The sequence below is a fragment of the Elgaria multicarinata genome, chromosome 3 (assembly GCF_023053635.1).
Source record: "Elgaria multicarinata webbii isolate HBS135686 ecotype San Diego chromosome 3, rElgMul1.1.pri, whole genome shotgun sequence".
Lineage (NCBI taxonomy): Eukaryota > Metazoa > Chordata > Lepidosauria > Squamata > Anguidae > Elgaria > Elgaria multicarinata.
Window position 1 is genome coordinate 120,581,660 of NC_086173.1, and position 26,302 is coordinate 120,607,961.

Here is a 26,302-nt window from a genome sequence, read left to right on the forward strand (position 1 = left end):
TCGTCTTCAAGGGCAGCCCCACGAAGAGAGCATTGCAGTAGTCTTATCAGGAAGTTACCAGTGCATGTACTACTGTGGCCAGGTTGTCCCTGTCCAGGAAAGGCTGTAGCTGGTGGATCAGCCAAAGCTGGCACCAAGTACTCCGCACCACGGAGTCCACCTGGGCCTCCTGTGACAAAGATGGATCTAGTAGTACTCCCAAGCTACACACCTGTTCCTTCAGAAGGAGTGCAACCCCATCCAGAACAGGTCACCTACCCAATTCCTGGACTCAGGAACCACCAATCCACAGAGCTTCCATCTTATCAGGATCCAGCTTCAGTTTATTGGCCCTCATCCAGCCCATTACAGCCTCCAGGCACTGGTCCAGCACCTTCACCGCCCCAGCTGACTCAGACGACATGGAGAAATAGAGCTGAGTATCATCAGCATACTGATGACGCCCAACCCCAAACCCCTGATAACGTCACCCAGTGGCTTCATATAAATGTTGAACAGCATGTGTGATAGAATAGAGCCCTGTGGCACCCCACAGCTTAATAGCCATGGGGTGGAACAGGAATCCCCCAATACCACTCTCTGGAATCGGCCCTGCAAGTAGGAGTGGAACCACTGTAACACAGTGCCTCCTATTTCCATCTCCCAGAGCCAATCCAGTAAGATACCATGATCAATGGTATCAAAGGACGCTGAGAGATCCAGGAAGATCAACTGGGTAGCACTACCCCTGTCTTTCACCCAGAGTAGGTCGTCAGTCAAACCAACCAAGGTTGTTTCAGTGGCGTGCCCTGGCCAGAAACTAGACTGAAATGGGTCCAGATAGTCAGTGTCCTCCAAGAACATCTGAAGCTGCCCAGCCACCAGATGCTCAAGCACCTTGCCCAAAAAGGGGATAGTAGCAATGTGGTGGTAGTTCTCACATCCCTCTGGGTCCAGGGAGGTCCTCTTCAGGAGAGGGTGCACTACAGCCTCTTTCAAGGCAGCAGGCACCACTCCCTGACAGAGGGAGGCATTTACCACCCCTTGGACCCACCCAATCAATCCACCTCTGTTGGATTGAATTAGCCAAGATGGGCAAGGGTGAAGCTTATATGTGGTGGGATGGACTGATTCAAGCATCTTGTCCAAATCGTCAGGCTGCAACAACTGGAACTGATCCAAGGAAACAAAACCAGATGGGGCACTAGACACCTCCCCAGGCTCTGCAAAAACTGTGGCATCAAGTTCTGAGTGAATACAAGCAACTTTCTCCTCGAAGTGCCTTGCAAATTTATTACAGCAGATGACTGAGGGTTCCAATCCTGGTTTCTCTGAGCCCGAGCCTCTTCCCATCATTTCCCTAATGATGAAAACTAAAAAAAGAACAGCACACCTGGAAGATAGTTCAAGATGGATTTATTATATCATCTTAAACTGAGGCTTGTTGGGGTGGGGGTAGGGGTGGGTGGGGGCTGAAAGAGCAATGTTCAAAGCCTGGTTCGAAAAGGCAGAATAAAAGACTTGGTGTAAGGTTAACAATTCAGGGCTTGTTCCAGGATGTTGTCATCTACCACCTTCTGTGGAAGGGTCACCTTCAGTTTCTTGTCCCTCTCCATGGCTTGGCAGATGGTTTCATAAGCATTGTTGTTGCCGGACCAGCAGCGTCTAGCAACCTGTCCATGTGGAACAGAAAGAAAAAAAATGGGTATCAAATCAGAACATATATTTTGTCTCCCAGCTACACAAATGTTATTTTAGGAAAACACATCCAGCCAAATGGTTCTAATTTCTATAGCTCGCTGATTTCTCAATATTTGGCTTGGACCCTTTTTTTCATTTTTAAATACACCTGGTATGTTTTAGTTACAATTAAATTATTACTGGATAGCACTCACTAGAGCCAAGCACAGTATAAATCAGGTGCTTCACAAGGTCCCCTCAAATAACTGAAGGATTAGTGCACAAGTGTGATCTATAATACGTTGTTCTGTTTTTTTGAGCCAGGCCTTTCACTGTACTTTGCAGAGCAAGGTGTGATCTCTGCAGTAGACACAATGACAGAAAACCACAGCAACAATGTGCTCATGTGTTACTGTTTTGACTGTCCTACTTATGCAGTTGTGGAATGTGATGATTGAGCACAAACTGTTCAGGTAGCCTGTGGTATGGTTGCAAAGTCTGCGAGATTTATGGTGGTTGTTACTGGTAATTCACAAATCATTGTTATGACATTGTTATACTTGTGTAACTTATAATTATGTCATATGTATGCAAGTGGCACAATATTTTTTTTAATATTTAGAAATTGTGGGTCAGTTATGTCTCATATTATGGAATATTATTGACCCTAATAACTTAAGTGCAACTATATTGTCTTATCGGGGGTGGAGTGGGGAGTCTTAATAAAGGCATGATTTATTTAACTTGCTAATGGTGTCATGCTTAATACCTTCTATGAGGTATCTTATTTGTATGACTTTTGTGGGGAAAAGTCATGATACCAGATTGATACAGTTAATTGTCTGTCAATGAAGGGTTAAAAAAGTAATGTAGTTTTTGATTTAACAGATTTTATATTCTGCAGTTTAGGGAGGACTCTCACAAGGTGACTCACAACACGTACAAAGCAATAATAAAAAGCAAAACATTTTAAAAGACAATTTAAAATTTAAACACTGCAGGGACTAAAATCAATAAAAGGCAAAGCAAAATAAAATGGTTTTATGGTACCATAAAATAATGAAGCGGTCATATGCACCTCCTTGGGGGAAAGGATTTTGACATATATGGGGCCACTGTTGAAAAGGGCCCATCCCTGGGATGCAATCACCTTGCTTCAATCATGGAAATTGATAAGGGGTGCAGAAGGTGATGTCTTCCATTTATAATGCTCCTGTATTTCCCCAGTACTACTACTACTTCCTGTATTTCCTCAGCACTACAAAAGATCTGTTCAGGAGTAAAAGGAGGAATTGCTGCACAATACCTTTTGGTTGGTAGAACTAGGAACTGTCTGTCTGAAAGCGCCCCAGTTACCTGCCAGCCTGCCTACCAACTCTTAATGGTAGTCCATTAAGCAGGACCTCCACAGCTGATCTCAAAATCTAGGCAGGTTTATAAGGAGCTAGTGTGGTATAGTGGTTAGAGAGCTGGGCTGCGACTCGGGAGATCCAGGTTCTAGTCCCCATTCAGCCATGGAAGATCACTGGGAGACTTTGGGCCAGTCACAAACTACCTCACAGGGTAGTTGTTGTGAGGATAAAATGGAGAGGAGAAGGATTATGTACGTTGCCTCAGGTTCCTTGGAGGAAAAAAGGCGGGATGTAAATGTAATAAATAATAATAATAATAATAATAGTAATAATAATAATGGATATTGTGAATCAACAGTGCCTCTTCCCTATAATGATATAGAATGGTGGTGTAATAAAATAAAAGGTCATATGTTACATTCCAGCATTCCTAAGCTTGAGAGGTATCTAAATCAATAACCATGAACTGGCTTGAATCGGAGTGCCTTGTGTGAAATGGAATAACCAGGGGTTTGGGATGTAATCATTAATGATTTAGTCCTTTATTTGCACATGGCCTTTGGATTTTGCCCTTGACTGTCTCCTTCCTAAAAGCCTTCTGTTCCTCATTCTACAATCCAGCCATCTAATCCAGAGATCTAAATGGCAACAGATTCCGGAAGACCTCATCAGATTTGCAAGTAGTACATATCATTAGAAAACAGCTAGCTGAGGAAATGACTCAGTCATTTCACATGATCTTGCTAAGAAGTTTAAGAAATTCTCTATTTTGATATGTCCCCCCCCCCCCAAAAAAGGCAACATTTCAATATAACGGGATCAAGTAGATGTGCTTACGCCATTGGAAACGTCCCAGCTCAGCATCATCTTTGCACGTTCTTCTGCCTCTGCCGAGCCATCCAAGACAAGGCCAAATCCTCCGTTTATCACTTCTCCCCTTTAGAATTATCAAAAACAAAATAATCTTAGTTTATTTTCTTGGAATTAATAAGTCATATGCCATCACACACTAATATGGAAAAAAACTTGATAAGAAGGAAAGATGTATATTAGGCCTAAGAAATACTGCTGCCATTGGACACTGTGCAGGGGGTTGGACTAGACGATTTCCATGGATCATTCCAATTCTAAAATGAGATGAGTCTACAATACTCATCTCATTTACTAGTGAGTCACTAGTGAGAATCCTAGTGTGGGATAAGAAGCCACCAATTTTGTATTTTCCCACACTGCTCAGCCAGCAAGCACAATTCTTGCCCAAGTGCCAGTGCCAAGTGTTGAGTCTGCTAAAATTCTCCTGAGTACAGGGACAGTCCAAAAAGCACTTGTTTAAACAAATAATGAAAATGCCTACATGTCTGATGATTAAGTGGCTAAAGTTACTGGGTCTCTTAAAGGTCAGGCCACGGTTATTTAAGTTTTATTACACTGCAGTTTGGAATTTAGTTGGTGTGATGGTAATGGTCAAGCTAGAATCTGAACAAATGCTCCAGCTTCTGCTTCACTAAATCAGCAGCAAGTATATTTAAAAAATGAAAAGAAAACTAGTGTAAAGCCCTTGTTGCCACGGGCACTAGTAGTCCTGCTCCTTCCCCGCCTTTTTGCTCCTCAATCCCCTCACCACAGAGGGGCTGATGGATAATGCAAATGTGGCTCATGCATAGTGAAACCCCCCCTCTGAAATCTGCATGCAGTGCAGCCCCTTCCCCTTCCCTCATGCACTCTGATTGGCCACCTCCATTACCTTCCTCCTCCCTGCTGGCAGTGACAGCCTAACCGCACAGCTGCTCCCAGGACCTGCCCTCGTGCCACACTGCTTGGCCAAGTAGGGCTGTCTGGAAATTAAGTGCTTTAAAGCTAAAGCATTGAACTTTTCTGAAGTTTCAAAATTTTCTCCACATCTAGACTGCTCAAGCTTCAGTTTAAAACAAAAATGAGCAAAATCGATCTGATCGATCTCTAGTTATAAGTCTTATATTACCATATTTTTATATAAAATTACAATGAGTTGTTTTTTAATGTGTCAATTACTCTAGAGTTTGGGATCTGCGAGCAAGCTCTCATGTTGTTTGGCTGAGTATTGGGCAAAAGGCGGGATACAAATAAATAAATATAATAATAATAATGTCGCCTTGTTGCAAAATCATAAGATAATGAAAATTGCCCTTCTATATCAGACCAAGAGTTTATGTGGTCAAGCATCACTGTTTCCAACAGCAACCAGCCCAATATCCCCTGGAAGCTCAGAAGCAAGACTTGGAAGTGATGTCCACATCCCCTGTTCTTTACCCCAACACCTGATATACTTCCACTGTATGTAGATGGTTCCATTTAATTATCATGGGTAAAAGGCATTGAATAATTGATTCTTCATGATTTTTTCAATAAATCAGATCTACATTCTTATCAGGAAATTAATTTAGGTTTTCGGGAAGAAGTATGTTAACAGGAATGGTCAACCACTGGCCTTCCTTTTTGGAGGGCAAGCAGGGTAAAAATGTAATTGATTCTTAAACAAACACATACAAAATACGCAAACATACACATCCAGATGAAAAATAAATAATTAAATAAATGAGTACCTATTCTCCAAACTGTTCCTGTTCAGTTCTGGGCTACATGGTGCAGATTAATTGGTCCTTAGTGGTTCCTAGCTTTGTTGCTCACTGTCTTGTTGGAAAATTCCTTGCTTTTCTTTTCTTTCCCAGTACCGTGACTTCTTTCCTGATCTTGAAAGGCTAACTTGCACGCAGAGAGAGCTCTGAAGAGAGAGTCCTTTCAGGTGCCCAACCATCCTCTCCTACAGAGCGCAAAAGCAATCTGGTATCCAAGCAGGCATATGGTTCCTTCAAGATTAAGAAACTGTCCATCCCTGCTTTATATTATATCTACATGTTTAGTAATGCTATTACAATTTAACATTTAGCTTCAACAGTATATAGAGACCATCTGCCAGAAAATTCATAATCTACCTTAGATGTACAAAGCACGTATGGGGAGTGCGAGAAACTGGTAGCAGTGGAAGTAAACGTGCATGGCAAAAAACCCATAACCCACTAGTAACCATTTGGCCAAGATATTAATGACTAAGATTAATTATTCTACAGTTCATCTCTTCTACTAGGCCTCACACTAAAACATATGGTACGGAATGTCCTGTGTTATTGGGTCATATATGAGATCACATTCTAAAGCTCTTCTTTTTGAATACAGAATCAGGAGAGCAGTTATTCAAAATAATTACAATTCTTATCGATTCCATAGTGACAATCAGTAAAATTACAGCTTCACTCATAACCATACATTGTTATGACTCATTAATATGTAACTTGTGGCCCTTCAAATGTGCCTACAACACCCATCATCCCTCACCATTTGCTATGCTGGCTTGAGCTGATGGGAGTTATTGGCCAAAATGTCTGGAGAGCCACAAGCTGCCCATGCCTGCATTAAAGGTCCAAAGCAAAATGAATGGAATCCATAACCAGAAGCATATGAAGTAATAGTGGCTTATTTTATGCTGGAAGTCCTCCAAACATTTTAAAAATAAAATTCAAAATAAAATAGACCCAACGGAGCAGAAGTTAACTCTTCAGGGGGCTGTTCATATCTTGAAGCTGCAGCTGGGACAAGCATTCAATATTGCATTGCTTTTCTTAGATAGCCAGGTGTGACCACAGAAAACAAGAGCTAACTGGAAAGTTCTGCATAAACAGCTCCCCAGCTGTGTTCCTTAAAGACAGGGTTGGACTACAAAAGTGTATATAAATCTGTTTCAACTTTATCTTAAAGCTCTTCTTCTCCCACACTACCTGGGGAAAAAGCACTCTGGGAGTTGTAGTTCTGTGAACGTAGTTAGAAGAAACTCCTATCATCTTCTCTGGATGTAGCACATATGAAGCCGTATACGGAACCATTCTACTGAACTCATTTTGCCCAGTATTGTCTGCTCTGATGGACAACAATTCACTAAGATCTTCTGCCTGAGATTCTTTTAGCTGGAGAAGTTTGGGATTGGACATGCTCTATGCCAGCCTTCACAAGCCAAGCATCCTCCAGATCTGTCAGTTTATAACTCCCATCATCCCCAGTCAATGTGGCTGGGGGTAATGGGAGTTGTAGTCCAACGCATCTGGAGGGCCAATCAGCTGACTCCTCCTTGTCATGGAATTACAATTCCTAGTCTGGTCGGAAGGCAGCTATGACAGTTAAACCAGCTTCCAAAGAATGTAAATTGTTCCGTAGACATGCCAGAAGTCAGAATTTTACAAAGGCAAAAGCCCTGGTGGTGCAAGCATTCTTAAATATATATTGCTCACAGAGAATATATATATTCTCTGTGAGCAAATATATATTGCTCACAGAGAAACAAATTGCCAGTGTTTCAAGGAAGTGTGATGTAGTAGTGACAGGGGACTTCAATTACCCTGATATCTGTTGGGAGACCATTACTGCCAAAAGCGGCCCTTCCAAGAAATTCCTGACATGTATGGGTGATAACTTTCTCCTACAGAAAGTGGTGGAAGGAACTAGAGGATTGGCAATCCTTGACTTGTTATTGACCAATAGGGATGACTTAGTGGATAAAGTGGCAGTTACGGGAACTCTGGGGGAAGGTGACCACGTCATACTTGAATTCTTGATTATGAAGGAGACAAAAGTCGAGCGTAGCCATACACGTACTCTGGATTTTAGGAAAGCTGATTTTAATAAACTCAGAACTATAATAAGTAAGGTCCCGTGGCAAGGGACCCTAATGAGAAAAGGAGTGCAGGATGGGTGGGAGTATTTTAAAAATGAAATTTTAAAGGCACAGTTACAAACAATTCCAACAAGGAGAAAAGATAGAAGACAACAGAGGAAACCAATGTGGCTCCACAAAAAGCTTAGAGATGACCTGAAAACAAAAAGGGATACATATAGGAAGTGGAAGGAAAGCCAGGCTACAAAAGAAGAGTACAGACAAGTGGCGCAGAAGTGCCGAAATGGCGTCAGGAAGGCTAAAGCTGTGAATGAGCTGAGATTAGCGAGGGATGCTAAAAGCAATAAAAAGGCTTTCTTCAGATACGTGAGTAGTAAAAGACAGAGGAAAGAAATGGTGGTTCAACTGCTTAATGAGGATGGCAAATTGATAACAGACGACAAAGAAAAGGCTGAAGTGCTCAATTCCTACTTTGCCTCGGTCTTCTCTCAAAAGCGGGTCTATGACCCCCCCTGGAAAAAGTGAAGCAGAAGTTGAGGGGGCAGGATTGCAGTTTGAGATTGATAAACAAATGGTCAAAGAACACCTAATTTCCTTGAATGAGTTTAAATCTCCAGGGCCTGATGAACTGCATCCAAGAGTAATGAAGGAGCTAGCAGAAGAACTCTCAGAACCTTTGTCTATTATCTTTGCAGAATCATGGAAGACGGGTGAGGTGCCGGACGACTGGAGGAGGGCTAACGTTGTCCCTATCTTCAAAAAGGGCAAAAAGGAGGAACCTGGGAACTACAGACCAGTCAGTCTGACATCCATCCCTGAGAAAATTCTGGAGCAGATTATAAAGAAGTCAATCTGTAAACACCTTGAAATCAATGCAGTGATTACTAGAAGCCAGCATGGATTTGTCAGGAACAAATCCTGTCAAACTAATTTGATCTCATTTTTTGATAGGATAACCTCCCTTGTGGACCGTGGGAATGCTGTGGACGTCATATATCTTGACTTCAGCAAAGCTTTTGACAAAGTACCACATGACATTCTGATTAACAAACTAGCTAAAAGTGGGCTAGATGGAACAACTATTAGGTGGATTCACAGTTGGCTACAGAATCGGACTCAAAGAGTACTTATCAATGGAACCTTCTCAAACTGGGGAGAGGCAACGAGTGGGGTGCCGCAGGGCTCAGTCCTGGGCCCAGTGCTCTTCAACATTTTTATTAATGATTTGGACAAGGAGGTGCAGGGAACGCTGATCAAATTTGCAGATGACACAAAATTGGGTGGGATAGCTAATACCCTGGAAGACAGAAACAAACTTCAAAGTGATCTTGATAGGCTGGAGTGCTGGGCTGAAAACAACAGAATGAAATTTAATAGGGATAAATGCCAAGTTCTACATTTAGGAAATAGAAACCAAATGCACAGTTACAAGATGGGGGACACTTGGCTCAGCAATACTACAAACGAGAAAGATCTTGGAATTGTTGTAGATCGCAAGCTGAATATGAGCCAACAGTGCGATATGGCTGCAAGAAAGGCGAATGCTATTTTGGGCTGCATTAATAGAAGTATAGCTTCCAAATCACGTGAGGTACTGGTTCCTCTCTATTCGGCCCTGGTTAGGCCTCATCTAGAGTATTGTGTTCAGTTCTGGGCTTCACAATTCAAGAAGGATGCAGACAAGCTGGATCGTGTTCAGAGGAAGGCAAGCAGGATGATCAGGGGTCTGGAAACAAAGCCCTATGAAGAGAGACTGAAATAACTTGGCATGTTTAGCCTGGAGAAGAGAAGATTGAGGGGAGACATGATAGCACTCTTCAAATACTTAAAAGGTTGTCACACAGAGGAGGGCCAGGATCTCTTCTCGATCCTCCCAGAGTGCAGGACACGGAATAACGGGCTCAAGTTAAAGGAAGCCAGATTCTGGCTGGACATCAGGAAAACCTTCCTGACTGTTAGAGCAGTGCGACAGTGGAATCAGTTACCTAGGGAGGTTGTGGGCTCTCCCACACTAGAGGCATTCAAGTGGCAGCTGGACAACCATCTGTCAGGGATGCTTTAGGGTGGATTCCTGCATTGAGCAGGGGGTTGGACTCGATGGCCTTGTAAGCCCCTTCCAACTCTGCTATTCTATGATTCTATGAATACAAACTGGAAGAAACTTGAATGCAACTAATTTTCACTGAACTCAATAGCATGGAGGACACCATTAAGTGCAAAGGCTTACATCTTAAAATTGCAAGACCAACAAAAAGAATCCTGTAGCATTAGCCATTATGGCATAAGCATTCATGAACTAGAGTCCACTTCATCCAATGCAGTCCAAGAATGCTTATTGTAGGGTGTAATGAATTTCTTTGTCTTTAATGTCCTACAGTACTCTCTGATCTTAAATCGGAGGAAAGGAATTGTGCATTAGACTGAAACCCAACTGATATTGCCGGAGAAATATCTTCAGGAACCTGGGGCTGGACATGTTGGTGGGCACACCCCCTTGGGGGCCGACCATGTTGTCCTCCTTTTTGGTTTCCAAAATATGGTCACCCTAACCAAGTCAATATTCCCAATCAGGCCAGCATGACAGTAAAAACTAGCTAGATCTTCAGACAATGTTTTGACTAAACTGGGCATTTGTCATTGATGTAAAATATTCTGACAAGTGCTTAAGTTCCTCCACAGATCTCTGTATGATGCCCAGCCAGATATTTTTTTTAAAGATTTCCTGTATTGGAGTCAAATCTAGAATTACGCTACATATTTCGATAGCTAAATCAACATAAATCCAGAGTCAGTGAGATCCAGATTTCCCCCCTCTCTTTGGCCTAAAAATGCCCATAAATTAAACCTACAACAAGTCATGTTTGTTAAGTTGAGTTTTCCAACAAGTCTTCTCACTTTTATAGGAGAGCGCTTTGCCCTCATTAGCACTGGGTCATATATTCAAATAATTAAAGAAACATGTGGCATTTTGACCTAAGCTACCTCCTATAATTTCCAGATGTCTCCATCCAAGGTGATCAAAGAACTCCAGGCCCCTCTTGCAATCAAGACATCACACTGTTGACTGTGTACTTCAGTCGGTAAATTGCCTCTGTCTCTTTGTTGCTAAAAGTCACTTTGGCCTCCTGCTAATAAACAGGCTTTCAGAACTGAGCTGCCAAAACAATGGCCAACTCTAATGTAACTCCATATATGATCCAACAAAAATGGTACAGATCCATGAGTATATAATATCTGCCTATGTTAAGGTTGCATGATTATCAGCCCTATAATTAAAAACACAGGAAATCTGCTTTTGAAGAAAGAACCAAAATCAGGCAAAACCAAAATAAAGCAGGCATAGAAAAGGCTGGCTGATATATACATGTATTTATCCAACAATAAACACATTGCAACTAATATTTGTCGATTCTCTAGACAACAATAACCCAAAGACGATGGAATGTTCGAGCTCGCCCATACAATACAATACAGCAATCAGAGGATTGATGCTGGGAAATTGAAGGATTGAAAGCTGAAAGCATGTCTACATGGAGGAATTTGCAATGCGTGGATGCGCATATTCAGTGCATCCAATCCCCACAAGCCTCAAAGGTCAGACCACCCTGATACCTTGTGCATCCGCAGACAGACCCAATGGGGGTGGTGGTGGTGGTGGTGGATGAAGCCATGTTGCTAGTGCTTTCTACATGTTGCTAGTGCTTTCTAACTATTTACTGCAGAGCAAGAAACAGAATGTATGAGAAGCTCTCCATATTAACAAGCCTTAAATCGCACCTTTAATACATTAAAATCAGATTCCATAACCTATTGTCTAGGGGTGAGAATGTTAAACTATAAGAAACACAGAGCCAGCACCATTCCATTTCTCTCTCCCTACACGCTTCCTGGACCCTACCTTCAGGGCCCTGCATTGATGCTGCTCTGCCGCCAAACCCCACAGAATCACTGCTGTGGGGTGGCAGCAAGTAATCTTCACAAGAAGAGGCAGTGCAGGATTTCCAGCAGCCATTCGGCTTGCCAGGCCTGCCCTCTGCTCCTCACTCTGCTTCCAGTGATCAATTGAAGGTTGTCTTCTGCCAGGGAACACCCCCGGCATGATGCGGGAGTGAGATCAGACGGCAGAAGAGCCATAATGACCTTGCTGCAGCAGGAAGAGTAAGGATAAGTCCCTGACTTTCCCTGTGCGCAGCTTTTCAGGAAAGCCCTGCGGTGGCTGCAAGGTGCTGCTGTGTTGTATAACCGGTGCAGCGCCACCACACAGCCCCCGTGGGGCTTTTAAAGTGCATAGACAGCCCCTTGGTAATGTTTAAGCACAACAAATAGGGTGATATCAGATGCATTTCTCACATCCACCATTGACTGTTGGTAGTAAGGGTTGACGAAATACACCGCACAATAACACCACATGGTAGTGCGGTTCAGACATTACATTCCTGGATGTTGGGAGCAAGAGTGAGCAGCAAGTTTCAAAGGATTTTCAATGTATTTACTTATTTATTACATCTTCCTCCAAGGGCAGCATTAGTGGTTGAGGGTATGCCTTTGCATGCAAATGATCCCAGGTTCAATTACTGGTTTTTCCAGAGACAGCTGAGAAAGATTCCTGTCCTGCCTGTAACCATGGAGAGCCACTGCCACACCAGGGACTAATGTTCTGACTTAGTGTAAGCCATCTTCCTATAGATGTATCCCATTTTATTATCATAATAGCTTTCGAAGCTATTGTTGCAAATTCTGGCAGCCAGAAAAGGCCATTTCTGGAAATGTCCTTTTTACCAGCCCTCCGAGTTGAATCAGCTGCTTCAATTCAGATTCGGGGTGCAGGACCAAGGAGGTGCACACCCACACACAAAGTTCATTATTATCCCAGGAAGCCAGATGTGCTAGGTGAATATAGCATAAATTGTACCTGCCATTCTCCCTGTCAATCAGCATAAGTAGAACCAGTGCACAGGTACTGCTGGGTGGAGGGACAGTGAAACAGCCACTCTGTTCCCTTAAGAAGTGGTGCTGTTTGGTATTTTTAAATTCTGGACTTAACAATCCTACTTGTGACCCACTCTTCAGACAGCAATGTGTATGGCTTTGCATACTTCAAAATATGGTAAGCCACCCCTGCTGTGTTTGGGGACTCTCCTACTCATTCTGTGAGGAAGAGCCCTGGAGTCCTGCCCCAAAGCCCAGCTCTGATGGTACCAAATCTTTTAAGTAAGTATTGGGAGGATATCGTGCTGCTCCAAGAGGTCTTCCAGGTTCAGGGTCCAGTTCTTCCTTGGCTGCTCTTTAAGAGAAATATGCTAGAGCAAATTGGGGGTACGACCGGGGGAGGGGGAGGGAAGATGGCTGACACCTGACCTGTTTTGTATCAACAATCCCTTACTGCATGTTAGCATATGGGCAAGTTATATTGGGGTCCAAAGGTCACCCGTTTAAATGCAGCTTGAGGGGAATCTAAATACATCTCATCCAGTGACACTCTGAATACTTATGCAAATTAACATGGTGTTGGAAGCAAGTTCTGTTTTAAAGCACACTCCTAGCTTACAGGCATTCTGCCCTTGTTGGGCAAATTGAGTTTTCCAAAGAATGTTACAGTCGCTGCCTAAAGTATTTGGGACTTCTTCTTTTAAGATTTGGAAATTAATTAAAAGAGAATCATGCAACATTAGGCCTCATTCAAGAAAAGAGATTCTCAAACTGCAGCAGAGCCAACTTAAACCAGGCAGGAAATTGTCAGAGTTTCCTAAAGGGAGCCAAACAAAACATGGAGATCACAGAGGTTGTTCTGAATGTTCAGTTCGTTGCAGCACAAATTAGGGATGTACGGATTGCGTAAAATCCATCCAGTCTGTGTTTCACAGATTGTCAGGCAGATTTCGTTCTGTGGTCCACCCATTGACAGAATCAGATTTTTTGTTTCAGTTTCCGCATTTACACAAATTGGCATTTGTGCAAATGTGAATTTGTGCAAATGTGAATTTGCGCAAAATTGCACATGTGCAAATACGCAAATCCCCTCCAAAATGCATACATTCTTCCAAAATGCACATTTTCACCCTTTAGCCTATGGGGGTAATGTACATTTTTGGCTGTTTTTTTCATTTTTGCATGTTTTTCTATGGCAAAAATTGTGCAAAATTCCTGAAGGTTAGGAAAACAGCCCGCAAGTCCCCATACTCTGCCTGACTGGGGAAAAAGCTGGTCTGCTGCGGAAGCTGCAGGTGAGATTCATAAAAATCTGAAGTCATTTGCTTTCATTGCAGATTTCTCCAACATTGGCAAATCATCTGTTGCAACCAAACGTAGGAGAAAGTAAAGCCAACAGTCCCATCATATGACATTTTAGAAAAGTATTTACTGGACGCACTTGTAACATAATCAGCAATGAGGGGAGTCCTGGGTTGAACACCAGAGCTGCAATCCTTATATGATGAGTGTTTCCAAATGGAGGGCTCCTAGCACTGTCAAAAGGCACTGTGAAGCCACGCCATCTTTCCCTTCTTACTGGTTTTTGTAATGGAAAGAAATGGAAGAAGTAGTGGGGAAAACATGGGAGGAATACAAGGGGAAGACGGCATCATCTGGAAACCCTGTACAATTTAGGGAACAAGGCAGGGAAATTGCACCCCAAGGAAGCATGATATTGGCACAAGAAAGCCTGAGCCACATGCTACATTCTTGTGCATAGATTTGCTTTCCAGGCTTGCCATTGTGCAACGGCATTGGGACCCAGTATGGTGAAGTGGTTAGTGATGGACTGGGACTCAGGAGAACTGGGTTCTGGTTCCCACTCAGTCATGAAGCTCGCTTGGTGACTTTGGACTATTCACTCATTCTCAGCCCTCACAGGCGTGTGGTGAAGTAAAATGGAGAGGGATGGGACCATGTAAGGTACCTTTGGTTCCTTGCAAGAGGAAAAAAGATGGGAAATAATAATAATAATAATAATAATAATAATAATAATAATAATAATAATAATACATGACACAGCACAAAATGTAATATGAGGGGACAGTTGTTTGAAGTCCTAGACATCACTCCGGCAGTGGCTTTCCCTTCTCTCTTGTTTCCACTCTGAATACAGAGTGTTTAAGGGGGCAAATCCCCTAAGGTATTGTATTTGCAAGGCATGAAACAGCAGCATTGAAAACTCCCATGGCGATGTGCCCTATAACTTCCATCATTCCCAGCAGTAGTAGTACAACACATCTGGAGGGCACCCGGTTGGATAAGATAAGGGGTCCTTTTCCGTGAGCCCCTGCCAAAAGAAGTGAGGCAGGTGGCTACTAGGAGGAGGGCTTTCTCTGCTGTGGCACCCCAGCTGTGGAACGAGCTCCCCAGAGAGGTTCGCCTGGCGCCTACACTGTACTCTTTCCATCGCCAGCTGAAGACCTTTTTATTTTCTCAGTATTTTAACAACTTAAATTTAAACCTTGTTTTAATTCCGTATTTTAACCTATATCAATTTTTGCCGTGTGGTTGTATCCTGGTTGTACGTTTTATATTGTATTTTGTATTTGTGTTTTTAGATTGTTGGTTGTTTTTATGCTCTTCATGGTTTTAATTTTTGTGAACCGCCCAGAGAGCCTTGGCTATTGGGCAGTATAAAAATGTAATAAATAAATAAAATGCCCTTTAAGAGGTTTTCCTCAGCTAAAGCGTATCATCCGACAATCCTTTTTTATTGCTGCTGCGTGTACCCTATTTTTCTGTTACACTTTCTCCACTTGTAAGACAGTATCCCTTCTCCTTTCACAGTCAAGTTCTCCTTACCAGCCAACACCACCTCCATTGTGCAAGGCAACCCAGGTAGCTCCTCTAAATGAGTCTCCAACAAAATTCTGAACAGCCATATCTGTGGAGGAAGAAAGGAAAGAAATGACTGAAGCTTAGGAATTCTCCTGCTAAGAGGAAGAAGAAAAAATCCCACCCACAATCTATGTGGCAAAAGCTTTGGAGTTTTTTTGCATTTCACGTTCTGCTTTCAGATATTTTAGTTTACCTTGCATTGTTACCAGAGGGCCCAAAGTAAATGTAATGGCAGCCGATCCATATGTCAAATTGAAACCACTGCCGGATCCCTATAAAGCAGTGGTAGGAGGGTGGGGGCAATTTAAGTGCTTCATCCAGATCTCAAGACTTCCTCAGTGGGTCCCCTTAAAGATGAGGGCCAATAGCACGCTGACTCGGGAAGGCAAGAAGGTCGCGAGTGCTGTTTCTCCTCCTCGTCACCATCATGGCCCACTTATTTACCTGCCCTCTTCCTCTTGGATGAAGGTGAGGAGGTTGCCAGCCACAGTGCTTGCTGCTCTTCCACAATATCTTCTTGTTTGCCTTCCTATATTATCCCTCTGAGCAAGCAGGCAGTGATCCCAGGTTGTTTTCCAATCCAGGCAATGCAAGATCAGAGGCATGCTTAGCTTAATAGCAAAACTCCAGCTTGTACCTTCAGACTGTTCTCTGCTTTTTAAAATAAGGCCGGTGTTTTCTTTTCTTTAAAACACTGCCCCCAGGTTTCATTCTAAGGGCCAGTTCAGAATACTGGGGAGAGGTTTTTTTTATTTATGTAACCCTCCCCATGAGCCATTCAAACTCCCACCACCACCATTGCATAAAGAAACACAGTTTCTCCAAAGTTTGTTGAAGTTACTGGAAAGATCAAGTCTCTCAAGGCAATTTCCCCCTGGAGGTTAGACTCGTGCCAGCAATGGTTAGTTTTTGGCATCAGGGGCCTGCCCATATGGTGGCGGGTTGCCACCGTGGCAGTGCCTAATCTCAAAACTGCAGCAAAAGTGTGGGGTTTCTGGCAGCCAGGTCCACCCCCTGCCCTCTGCCAAGCAGACGGCAACCAGTCAGGTGTCCCCAATCACCTGGCCATGCCTCCACATCAAGGATGGAGCAAGGTTAGATGGTGGAAGGGCAGTGTTCGCCTCACTCCATCCTAAAAAGCAAGGGTAAGTCCCCGACTTTTAAAATGCAGACCTTCTCTGGAAAGCCCCGCAATAGCTTCAAGATGGCTGCTGTGTCATTTAACAGTTGCAATGCCACCGCGGAGCCACCTCGGGGCTTCCAAAATTTACAGACAGCCCCCGGGTGAGAATTCTTTTCCGCAAGGCCTTTTATCAGTTGGGTCCACATATCGGAGAGGTATAATTGAAGGGTATATCGAATTTGACTATGTAGTTGTTGTTGTTTTACAACCCTATTCGTTTTAGCTTGCAACTTTTTATCTCACCTCATGTGTGTTTTTATACTACCAACCACGTTCACTGTCTACCTTCTCAGATGAAGTAAGCAATTATCTGTGAAAGATCTGACCACAATAGGGAATCCGCACGTCGTTCTCAGGCCGCTTCTAAGCGACCCCAGTGCGGCCCCAAAGCAATAATGTAACTTACCTGGAGAAGAGCCGAGGAAGAGACGTCCTTGCCGCCGCCGCCACCCAACTCCCTCCTCGCCGGCTGGTGAGGAGAGCTTGGGGGAAGAAGGTGGAGTGGAGAGCTTCTTCTGCTCTCCACCCCGCCTTCTTCCCCCGAGCTCTCCTCGCCGGCCGGCGAGGAGGGAGTTGGGTGGCGGCGGCAAGGACGTCTCTTCCTCGGACCTTCTCTGAGGTGCTGCAACTATTCAGGATCTTCTGACATCACTGAATTGCAGGCCACCTCATTACAATAGGAAATCTCACCCAATAAGATTAAAAGGGGAAAAGACATGCTTTCTAAGCTATTTAGTGACATTTATTTATTTATTCATTTTCAGCAATTCTATTCCCTAAAAACAGACAATCCTGTAGCTGTTCTGCTGACCTGCACAATATGCGGATCCATCATAGATGTTTGAGGTCTCTCTGTACGGACTGTCCGTCCCACTTACATCATGGTGGTCTCGACTAAGAACAACCGGAGCCTGGAGAGGGAAAGCCAACGAGAAGGAAGTGAGAATCCTTAGCAAGTAGATAATTCCTCTTGTTAAAAATGTCTCCCTTGAATAGGGGAGTCAGCCAATTTAGGTTCTGAATTAACTACCTTTTTATAAAAAAAAATCAGTCTATTGAAAAACATATTGTGGTGTCTCAAAGCCAACTCTAACATTCAGTAGGTCATGGTGGACCACCTCTGGCTGTAAGTACTAAGGTACCATTAAGGGGAGTCAACTGTAAATGATTTATTTTTATTATTTATTAGTTCATAGGCTGCTTTTCTACCAATAAGTCTTCAAAGCAGTTTACAAAATTAAAAACAGAATGTTACTATTATACAACCATAAAATAGAATAAGAACAATAAAATCACTCTGTTATGTATACAAACAAGTAAGAAAAGACTATTATAAAACTAGAAAATAGAAAAAGAACAAACAAAAGAACCATAGCATATATGAAGAGCCAGAACAACAAATCCTATGGAGAACCTTTTGAATTTTAACCTAAAATATTGTGGGCCACCTCCAAATAAAAGCAACAATTTGGTAATATTTAATGGAGATTCATGTTCATCTTGAGCAATACACAAACTCAAGGAGGAGGTTACCATGGCAATGCAGCAACAGCTCCAGCTTCTTAACACAAGGTAGAATTGAGCCACAGTTAAGCAATTAACAGCACAATCCTATGGATATTTGCTCAGAAGGCAGTCCTTTTGAGTTCCATGGGACGTACTCACAGGTATGTAGGTCCAGGACTGCAGCCTTAAAATTCCACTGATTACACTGAAAAAGTTCAACAGGTGCTCTAGCTTGTAGCCATTTTTTCTCTTTGATAATCCTGAAATTATTAGCTTATAGTCTTGATGTGTGTTATGATTACTTCCATTCTCCCTCTATTTGCAATCTAGCACTCCAGCACCTCAAGTCCTCAACTTTTTGTAACATTAAGCTCCATCACACCTAGGAAGAAACACTGGACACCGTTACTTCTCTGTCATCACACAGTTACTTCCTGTTTGAAAACAGGAAGTAAACAAGGAGCACAAGGCCCATTCAGTTCTGCATTTTAATCACGCTGCTTCTCTCACACGCAGCAGGAGAGAGCAACAACCGGACTTTTTCTCGTTGTTCTTGTGGTGCAGGGAAAGCCAGAAGGGGCGGGAGGCAGATGATGTCATGTGAGGGACCTCCGAGAAATCCGTGAGTGCCCAGTAATGAGTGTGCAATAAACACTCATTGGATAGAGCTCATTGAGAGAGAACCTCTTGCAGCCTAATTCAGCCTAACCTCATACCACTTGCAGCCTAATTCAGTTTCCTAAGGGGCCAACCCTGGGCAGGGCTTCTGGAGGCTTTGAGTGTTTGGGGCTGGAGGGAGATGGACAACTGCCACATGAAGTGTGTGCACTTGCTGTCCGCGGATGTGACTGAGTGGTTAGGGAGCTGCTCTGTGGTGTGAATGATGTGGGTTTGAGTCCTGGGAGCTCCTTCTCTCTGTTTCCCCAATTTCATTTTCCCACCAGGCAGATTCCTCGACTTTCCTCTGGTAGCTCCTAACTCCACCTGCCCATGTCCAAACACTACAGAGTGCCTCAATGTTACTGTTGGAATAGTGTTGTGGCAGTCTTATGTGGCAGTGGGGCAGGGGCATGTCAACATTGCAGCAAGACCATTGGCAGCATTCATCTCCATATGTCATGGGGGTGTCATTGCAGGCACCATCCCTGATTGGTTGCTGTGGAATTATAACAAGAGGCATGTCTGTCATTTTCCTTTAATTTTTCCACCATTTTGGATTCTGCCCCCAACATTTCTACTCTCCCACGTCAGCCTGAGCATGCCTAAAATGCAGTGGGCGTTCCACCAATAGGATTAGGATTGCTCTGCCTCAGGTTTTTCTGAGTTCCAAAAAAAGATTGATGGTATTTAAAATATGTTAATAAACATATTTTATAATGTAACATAAACCAGACACGCTAAGTAACATAAACCAGACATGGCTAAGTCAGGTGTCACCAGACTTAGTTCTATAATGTTAGGATAATTCAGCTTAGGCTATTGAAAGGAATAAGGTACAATGTACTACGTAATATTCTTTCCAGCGCTCAGATATTTTGTGCAGTTGCCGACCTCACAGGCACTGCTATTACTGCCTTTCATAGCCATAGGTGCTTTCTCAGGGCTAACTCACATGTTACTTTTGGCCACATCTTGGGCTGATATAAATGTATGAGCACAAGTCATACACAATGTATGAGCACAAGTGTTTGTTTGTCTGTTTGCCTAGGATGTGCTTCAGGAAGTCAGGGCCTGGTTGGGGGTGTGGGTTGCCATGTCGGGTTCTCCACCTTAGGAGCTCAGAGATCTTTGGGTGGAGCTTTAGTTGGAGCTCTGGAGTTGAGCTCTAGGTTGGAGAAGCTGGAGCCTGACGCTGTGCAGGGAAAAGACAGGGTCTGTTGACCAGGAAAAGGCAGAAGAAGACCAAGTTCCTAACATTTACAGCAAGCCTAGCCAAACCAGATCCTTCATACTGCCTACTGTGATTTTGCACACCTGTTTCCTTCTCTACTTGATGAGGGTGCTGAGGTCTGAACACAAAGGCCATAGCTAGACGGGGCTTTATTCCGGGGCGATCCCCGGGATCGTCCCTGTGCGTTCACATGATGCACAGGGGATCCTGGGATCAGGGAGGGATGATCCCTCCCTTGCCCCGGGATATGGCCCTACACTTTAGGCCCGCTTTTTCTGCGGTCTCGGACTGATCCCGAGACTGCGGAATGTGTGTGCGGGTGTCACGGTTTGTCCCGGCTCCTCGCGGTTACTCCTCGGAGGGGGGTGGGGGGAGCAGGAAAAATAATAATAGAAAAACACTTACTTTTTGCGCATGAGCACTCGTGCGCTCCTTCCTCTTTTAAAAAAACAAAACAAAAATGGCGGGTGCAACGTCCTCTCCCTCTGAGGTCATCACACGCCGTGTGTAAACAGGGGGAGATCTCACAATAAAAATATTGCAAGATCTTACCCCTCCATCGTGTTAGACCACCCAAAAGACCCACATTTGTTCACTAGACTCCATTAGCCTGCTTCTCACACAGGGCAGTATCCAATCTTGCCCTTACGCTGGCAGGAATGACAACCCCTGCAACGGAAAGCTAGCCTTCCCACAGCAACAGAAAACTAGACAAAACTAGCATTTCCGGAACAGAAATAGTCAGCAGAGAGCTTGCAGGAGGAAGCTATGCTGACCTGTCCCACTGACCTGTCCCTCAGCTAGCAACCAAATGGGCACTGGTGGATTGCCAGCCCTGGATAGTGCCCCTAGATCACACCATGGAGTCCCCAACACAGGAAGCTGATACTCTTAGTGGGTTCCTGATGTACACACTTGACCCACCCTTCTTTGTAAAATTCTGTTTTTATGTACTGAAAGAAGTAGGAAGCATGTCCACGCATAAATATTCTGCAAAAAAAAAACCATACAGTAGATCATTCCTAATGGAAGTAGAAAAAGGTTCAGATATCTTACAGAATCTCATAATTGCATAACATGTGGTTACTATTACAGCCAAAGTAATTTCAAACTATTATTCTGTTACTCTACTGGAAATTCATTGACTTCAGATGCTTTGTATTTTTATAAGAAAAATCCTTGTCCCGACATCTTCCCTGGTCCCGTCAATGCAGTGTTGACATTTTTTACTAGGTCACTGAACCATATGGCTTCTTCCATTCCAGACCAATCTTGTATGTCAAAGCAAAATTAGCAGGTTACATTGAGTGAAAAATACCTTAATTCTTCCTTCAGCAATGCCTTGGTTAATAGCCACCGCAATAGCTACACGACCTTTTTGATCAGAATACAAAATTCTGGCTTGGGATCCTACAACCTAGAAAAAAGAAATAATTCACTAATAGCATTTCTTGGCTTATTTCCATGGTCCAGATGTGGGTCAGAGACAACTCTTTAATGAAAAAAAAAGGATAGTGAATTCACAAATACCCACCTTCTATGGATAAAGATTTCCATCTGACGATGTTTTTAATCTACATTCACTTAATGGAAACTAATTATGTTTATTATTAGTTGCCACAAGCCAGTAAATTGGCAATCACAGTTTAAGATCTACAGTCCAATATTAGCTGTTAGAAATAAGAACTAGAACAGAACTATGGACACAAATAAGGTCAAATATTGATCAGTGTGTGTGTGTGTGTTTCATCTGAGTTCTGTTCGCTCCCAATATCAAAACTTATTTATCCAAGGACTGGTAAATGTGAGAACTGCAAGTCCACTAATATACATCTCCTTCAGATTAATAATTCCAGGGTTGAGGAAGGATGCCTATATAAGGAAACCTGGTAGACAAATGTCACTGAAAAAAACAACCCAAGAGACTCACACATTTTGGATCTGTATTTATGATTGTCAGGAGCAGGCCAGGCCACAGTATATGGTCCAGTCCAAAGATCTCTGGTCAGTGGCTAAAGCTACAGCCTGAAGCACAACTGGCAAAAAACAGCCTGAAAGCCCAGTGTGCTTGGAGATTTTCCAAACCCCCAGTGTCTATGTAACAAAAGGACACATGCCAATTTACATGACCCAGTTTGCACAATGACTATGGCCTAATTCTCGCTAAAAAAGTTAAATCTGTATCTGGACTGTAATACAGCAGACTACAGATGGGAGCCGGAACGCTTCTCCATACAAAGAATTCCCCGCACACAGAAAACTAGATGTCAGGTTCTAACCTAGCCTTTCCCCTGGCAACTAGTTTCTACTTGCAAAGAGTTTTTATATGAAGATACATCACGAGAGCTTCACTTGCAATCTGAGGTGTGAAGGTCAGTCCAGGTTTACCAGCTCAGAGAGAACTAAGCCAGCCAAGGTAAGCTGAATAGAAGCGGGTTAGATTCAGCACACAGTGACTGCGTCAGCATACAGCCAACTACCAAGCTGGGGTCCCCCATTTCATTGGGGGAACCTTTTTGTGCCCCTGTGACAGGAAGGCAGTGGGCTGTGCTGGGACAGCAAGCACCGTCCTGCTTCTAGGAGAATGCCTCAATAGGGCTAGAACCTGTTATTGTTCTGGAGGTACATTTGCAGAATTTTGCTGGAAATGTACCTCCTGAAGGGGGATTCTTTCTCAATTTTTGGTCCCTTTGCAGTAAAACACACCAAATGTTGTTTTTTTTTAAAAAAAAAGAATACTTTCTCTCCCCACCTCAAAGGCAAACATTTTTATTATTTTTTTGCAATTTTCATTTCTGCAAATCCACAATAGTATAATACTCCAACTGCACAATTCAAAAATAAAACAAAAGCAATGGCTTGGATCCCAACTCTCCTTCTGTGAACGGGACAGAACGCATGTTCACTGAATGAGGTTTCCCCCATTCCTTCTGCAGCCTGGTACGCCCCACCACCAATGTGCTATTGGGGTTGGGGGGGGGTCCCTTGGGGACAGTGTGAAGCATCTTGTGGGAGGCTGTAGATGGAGTGGGACACGCACTGGCAGAAATTGCTCCCTCCCTTAAGTGAACGGAGGAGACCCAACTTAAGACAGTTCTCTGCCTGAAGGGCTGGCAGAGGATGGGCCCCTGCTTCAAGGTATCCTCTGTTTGAAAGGCTGTCCAGTTCAAGTCCAGTTTAAAGATAAAGTACTACAGGAAGGGAGAGACATAGGACCCTGGAGGTCACATGTCATCAGTGAGCACTTGGACAGCAGACTGAACAAGCACACAGATCACCTGGTCACAGTCTTCCCCACTATGAGGGGTTGTACTATATTTCTCTTTAAGGGTGCAATCCTGCATACTCCCAGCATGGGATTTGTAGGACTTATTTCTGTCCAAACATGCACAAGATTGCCCTCTTGTCAATATTTCTCTTCTCTGCTGTGGCACCCCGGCTGTGGAATGAGCTCCCTAAGGAGGTTCGCTTGGCACCTACATTATATGCTTTTAGACGCCAGGTGAAGACCTTTTTATTCTCCCAACATTTTAACAATCTATAAATTTTAAATAACATGGTTTTAAATTTGTAATTTTGCATTGCTGCTGTTTTTATCTGGTTGAGCTTTTATATTATATTTTATATTATGGTTTTATACTGTTGTATACTGTTGTTTTATACTTCGAATGGTTTTAATTTTTGTGAATCGCCCAGAGAGCTCCGGCTATTGGGCGGTATAGAAATGTAATAAATAAATAAATATTTCTAAATTTGACATGTATGCATATAAACTAACATATGCAAAATTATGCAAATCTGCACCCTCTGTTGCCCTCTTCCTTGGTGATGATGCATATCCTCCTTCTTGGCCATGGGTAGGTGGCCACCCTAGTATCATATTACTACTATCACTTCTCTGCTGTCACTCACCCCCTCCCAAAGCAGCTTTTCTAAAAGCAACGATCACATTGGGGCTCTATTGCATATAATGTACCACTAGCTCGTTTGAAGCAGTGTCATACAGTTGTCATTGCCCATAATACACACAAACACACATTTCTTTCTATCCTGGCCTTGAGTCCATACAGATGACCATTTACCAGTTTGGGGAGCAGTTAATCTGCTTAGTGGAAGGGAGAATGCTAACACTCTCCTCCGATATTGGCAGGACAATACAGACAACCAGTGAAGCACACCATGGCAAGTTAAATGACCATCTGCATTCACCCATAGACTCTGGCTAAAGAAGTTTGGCTGATTTTTTTGTGGTGTTTCAAGCAGTGCTTTAAAAATGCCAACATTTGATGATGCCAACAGTGTGATCAGCATGACCACAATGGATGTGTTTGGCTGTCTTGAGCACATAGCGGAGGGCGGGAGTATGGGGGTAAGAAATTGCTTCTCAAATCACAAGCAGTCTACAACCCTGCATACCAGCTACTCCAGGGCAAAGAATACAGAGTGGAAAAGAAGTATTTTGCTGGGACCCAATCTTCCATTGGGAGGCTATGCCCTTTCAAACAACGGCATCGAATTTGAGTAATGCACAGTCGTTGCTTTAGCTTGCTGGGACCACCTACCAAATTGTGTCTTCTGGCTTCCTGAATCCAGCGGATGTTGTCACAGTATTGCTGCTTCACAGATGCATTCACTAGACAAGTGGGGGTGGAAGAGGAGAGACAAGCAACAAAATGGCTCTTAAATTAATACATTGCAGCACAAGTCTGAGATACACATGGAAGGGGGTTGGACATGCACATCTCTAATATGACCCCGATGGTGTTACACAAAGATAACGTGTGGATGGATGGAACAAATGATCCATTTACATGATACCAGGTTTACCCATAAATACACAAGGTCTGGAGACAAAAGGAAAGAATAGTACATTCATGACCATGTATGACATTCTGCTAAAAAGAGATGTAAACTATATGTATGATTCAATACCCAGGAATGAGATATTATGTCAAGCCTGCCCTGACACAATCTTTCTCCTGATGCTTCTGGTTTGACTCCAAGCTTCTTTACGTTATGCAGTGAGGATTAATATGCCAGTCTTTTGAAGAACAACCTTATGATTCTATGAAACATCCCTTGAGTGTTCCTCCCCTTCTTCTCCAGGGCTGTCAGGTGCCTCCCATCTCGGAGGCCATGGATCTTGGGGTTCTGGTAGATGATTGGCTGTCGCTTCACTCATTTGTGAAAGTGACAGCCAAGGTATGTAATTTTCATCTCCCTAACATCCGCCAGATCCTCCATTTTCTGATCCCTGAGACTGCAGGGCTTCTTGTTCATACCCTGGTTGTTTCCCACCTGGATTATTGTAAGAGCCTCTTGGCAGGTCTTCCTTTTTCTTCACTACATCCTCCTACTCTAATACAGAACAGTGCTGTGCATGCTGTATTAGATTTGCCCCGTTATTCCCACATTTCCTACTATCGCAGGGCATTGCATTGGTTGCCTGTTAGGGCAAGGACTCACTTTAAACTCCTCATCTTGACTTTTAAAGCCCTGCACTCCTCCCTTCCCAGTTATTTGGCAGAGTTGGTTATTTTATTACATTTTTATACTGCCTCATAGCTGAAGCTCTCTGGGTGGTTTACATGTTCCTCTTAGGAGAACTAGATCTGCAGATTCCAGACTTCTGATAGTGCCTTGGACTAAGGTAGCAAATTCTAGGCTCTGGGCATTTTCCCATCTAGTCTCACGATTGTGGAACACTCTCCCTCTACACCTTCGTATGGAACCAGTGTTGGACCAATTTAGATGAGGCCCAAAAGCCTATTGTTTGTGTCAGAGTGCCTGTTTACCCTACCCTGTGCCTGTTTGCATTCTCTTCCCCTCCTTATTGTTTTATTATGATTTTATTAGAATGTAAGCCTATGCGGCAGGGTCTTGCTATTTACTGTTTTACTCTGTACAGCACCATGTACATTGATGGTGCTATATAAATAAATAAATAAATAATAATAATAATAAGTGTTGGTGTATGGAGTGCCTTTTGTTTGGAGTTTTAAATGGTTTGGTTTTTTTAATTGATTGGTTGTGAATTAGTTTAATATTTGGTTAGCAGTTCATCTAATGTGTATTTATTGAATTTTGTTTATAGTGCTGTGTTTTGTATGTTTTGGTTAAGTGGAATGTGCTCTGCTATAGAGCGCAAGATGATGATGATGATGATTTGCTTCCATAGCAGAACTATACTGCACTAC

At 43.2% G+C, this 26,302-nt stretch overlaps 1 protein-coding gene across 1 annotated transcript in view; it reads right to left on the reverse strand.

Annotated features, from left to right (window-relative positions):
- Positions 1-1,413: 1,413 nt before the first annotated feature.
- The window catches only part of UROC1 (urocanate hydratase 1), a 70,202-nt gene continuing 45,313 nt past the window's right edge, over positions 1,414-26,302 (reverse strand). Inside the window, exons 15-20 of the mRNA XM_063121393.1 lie at positions 24,668-24,738; positions 21,424-21,522; positions 17,520-17,619; positions 15,490-15,571; positions 3,849-3,948; positions 1,414-1,652 (exon numbers count right to left, since the gene is read on the reverse strand). Coding sequence (XP_062977463.1) covers positions 1,512-1,652; positions 3,849-3,948; positions 15,490-15,571; positions 17,520-17,619; positions 21,424-21,522; positions 24,668-24,738 — 593 coding nt within the window. The 3' untranslated portion in view covers positions 1,414-1,511. The remainder of the gene's footprint in view (positions 1,653-3,848; positions 3,949-15,489; positions 15,572-17,519; positions 17,620-21,423; positions 21,523-24,667; positions 24,739-26,302) is intronic.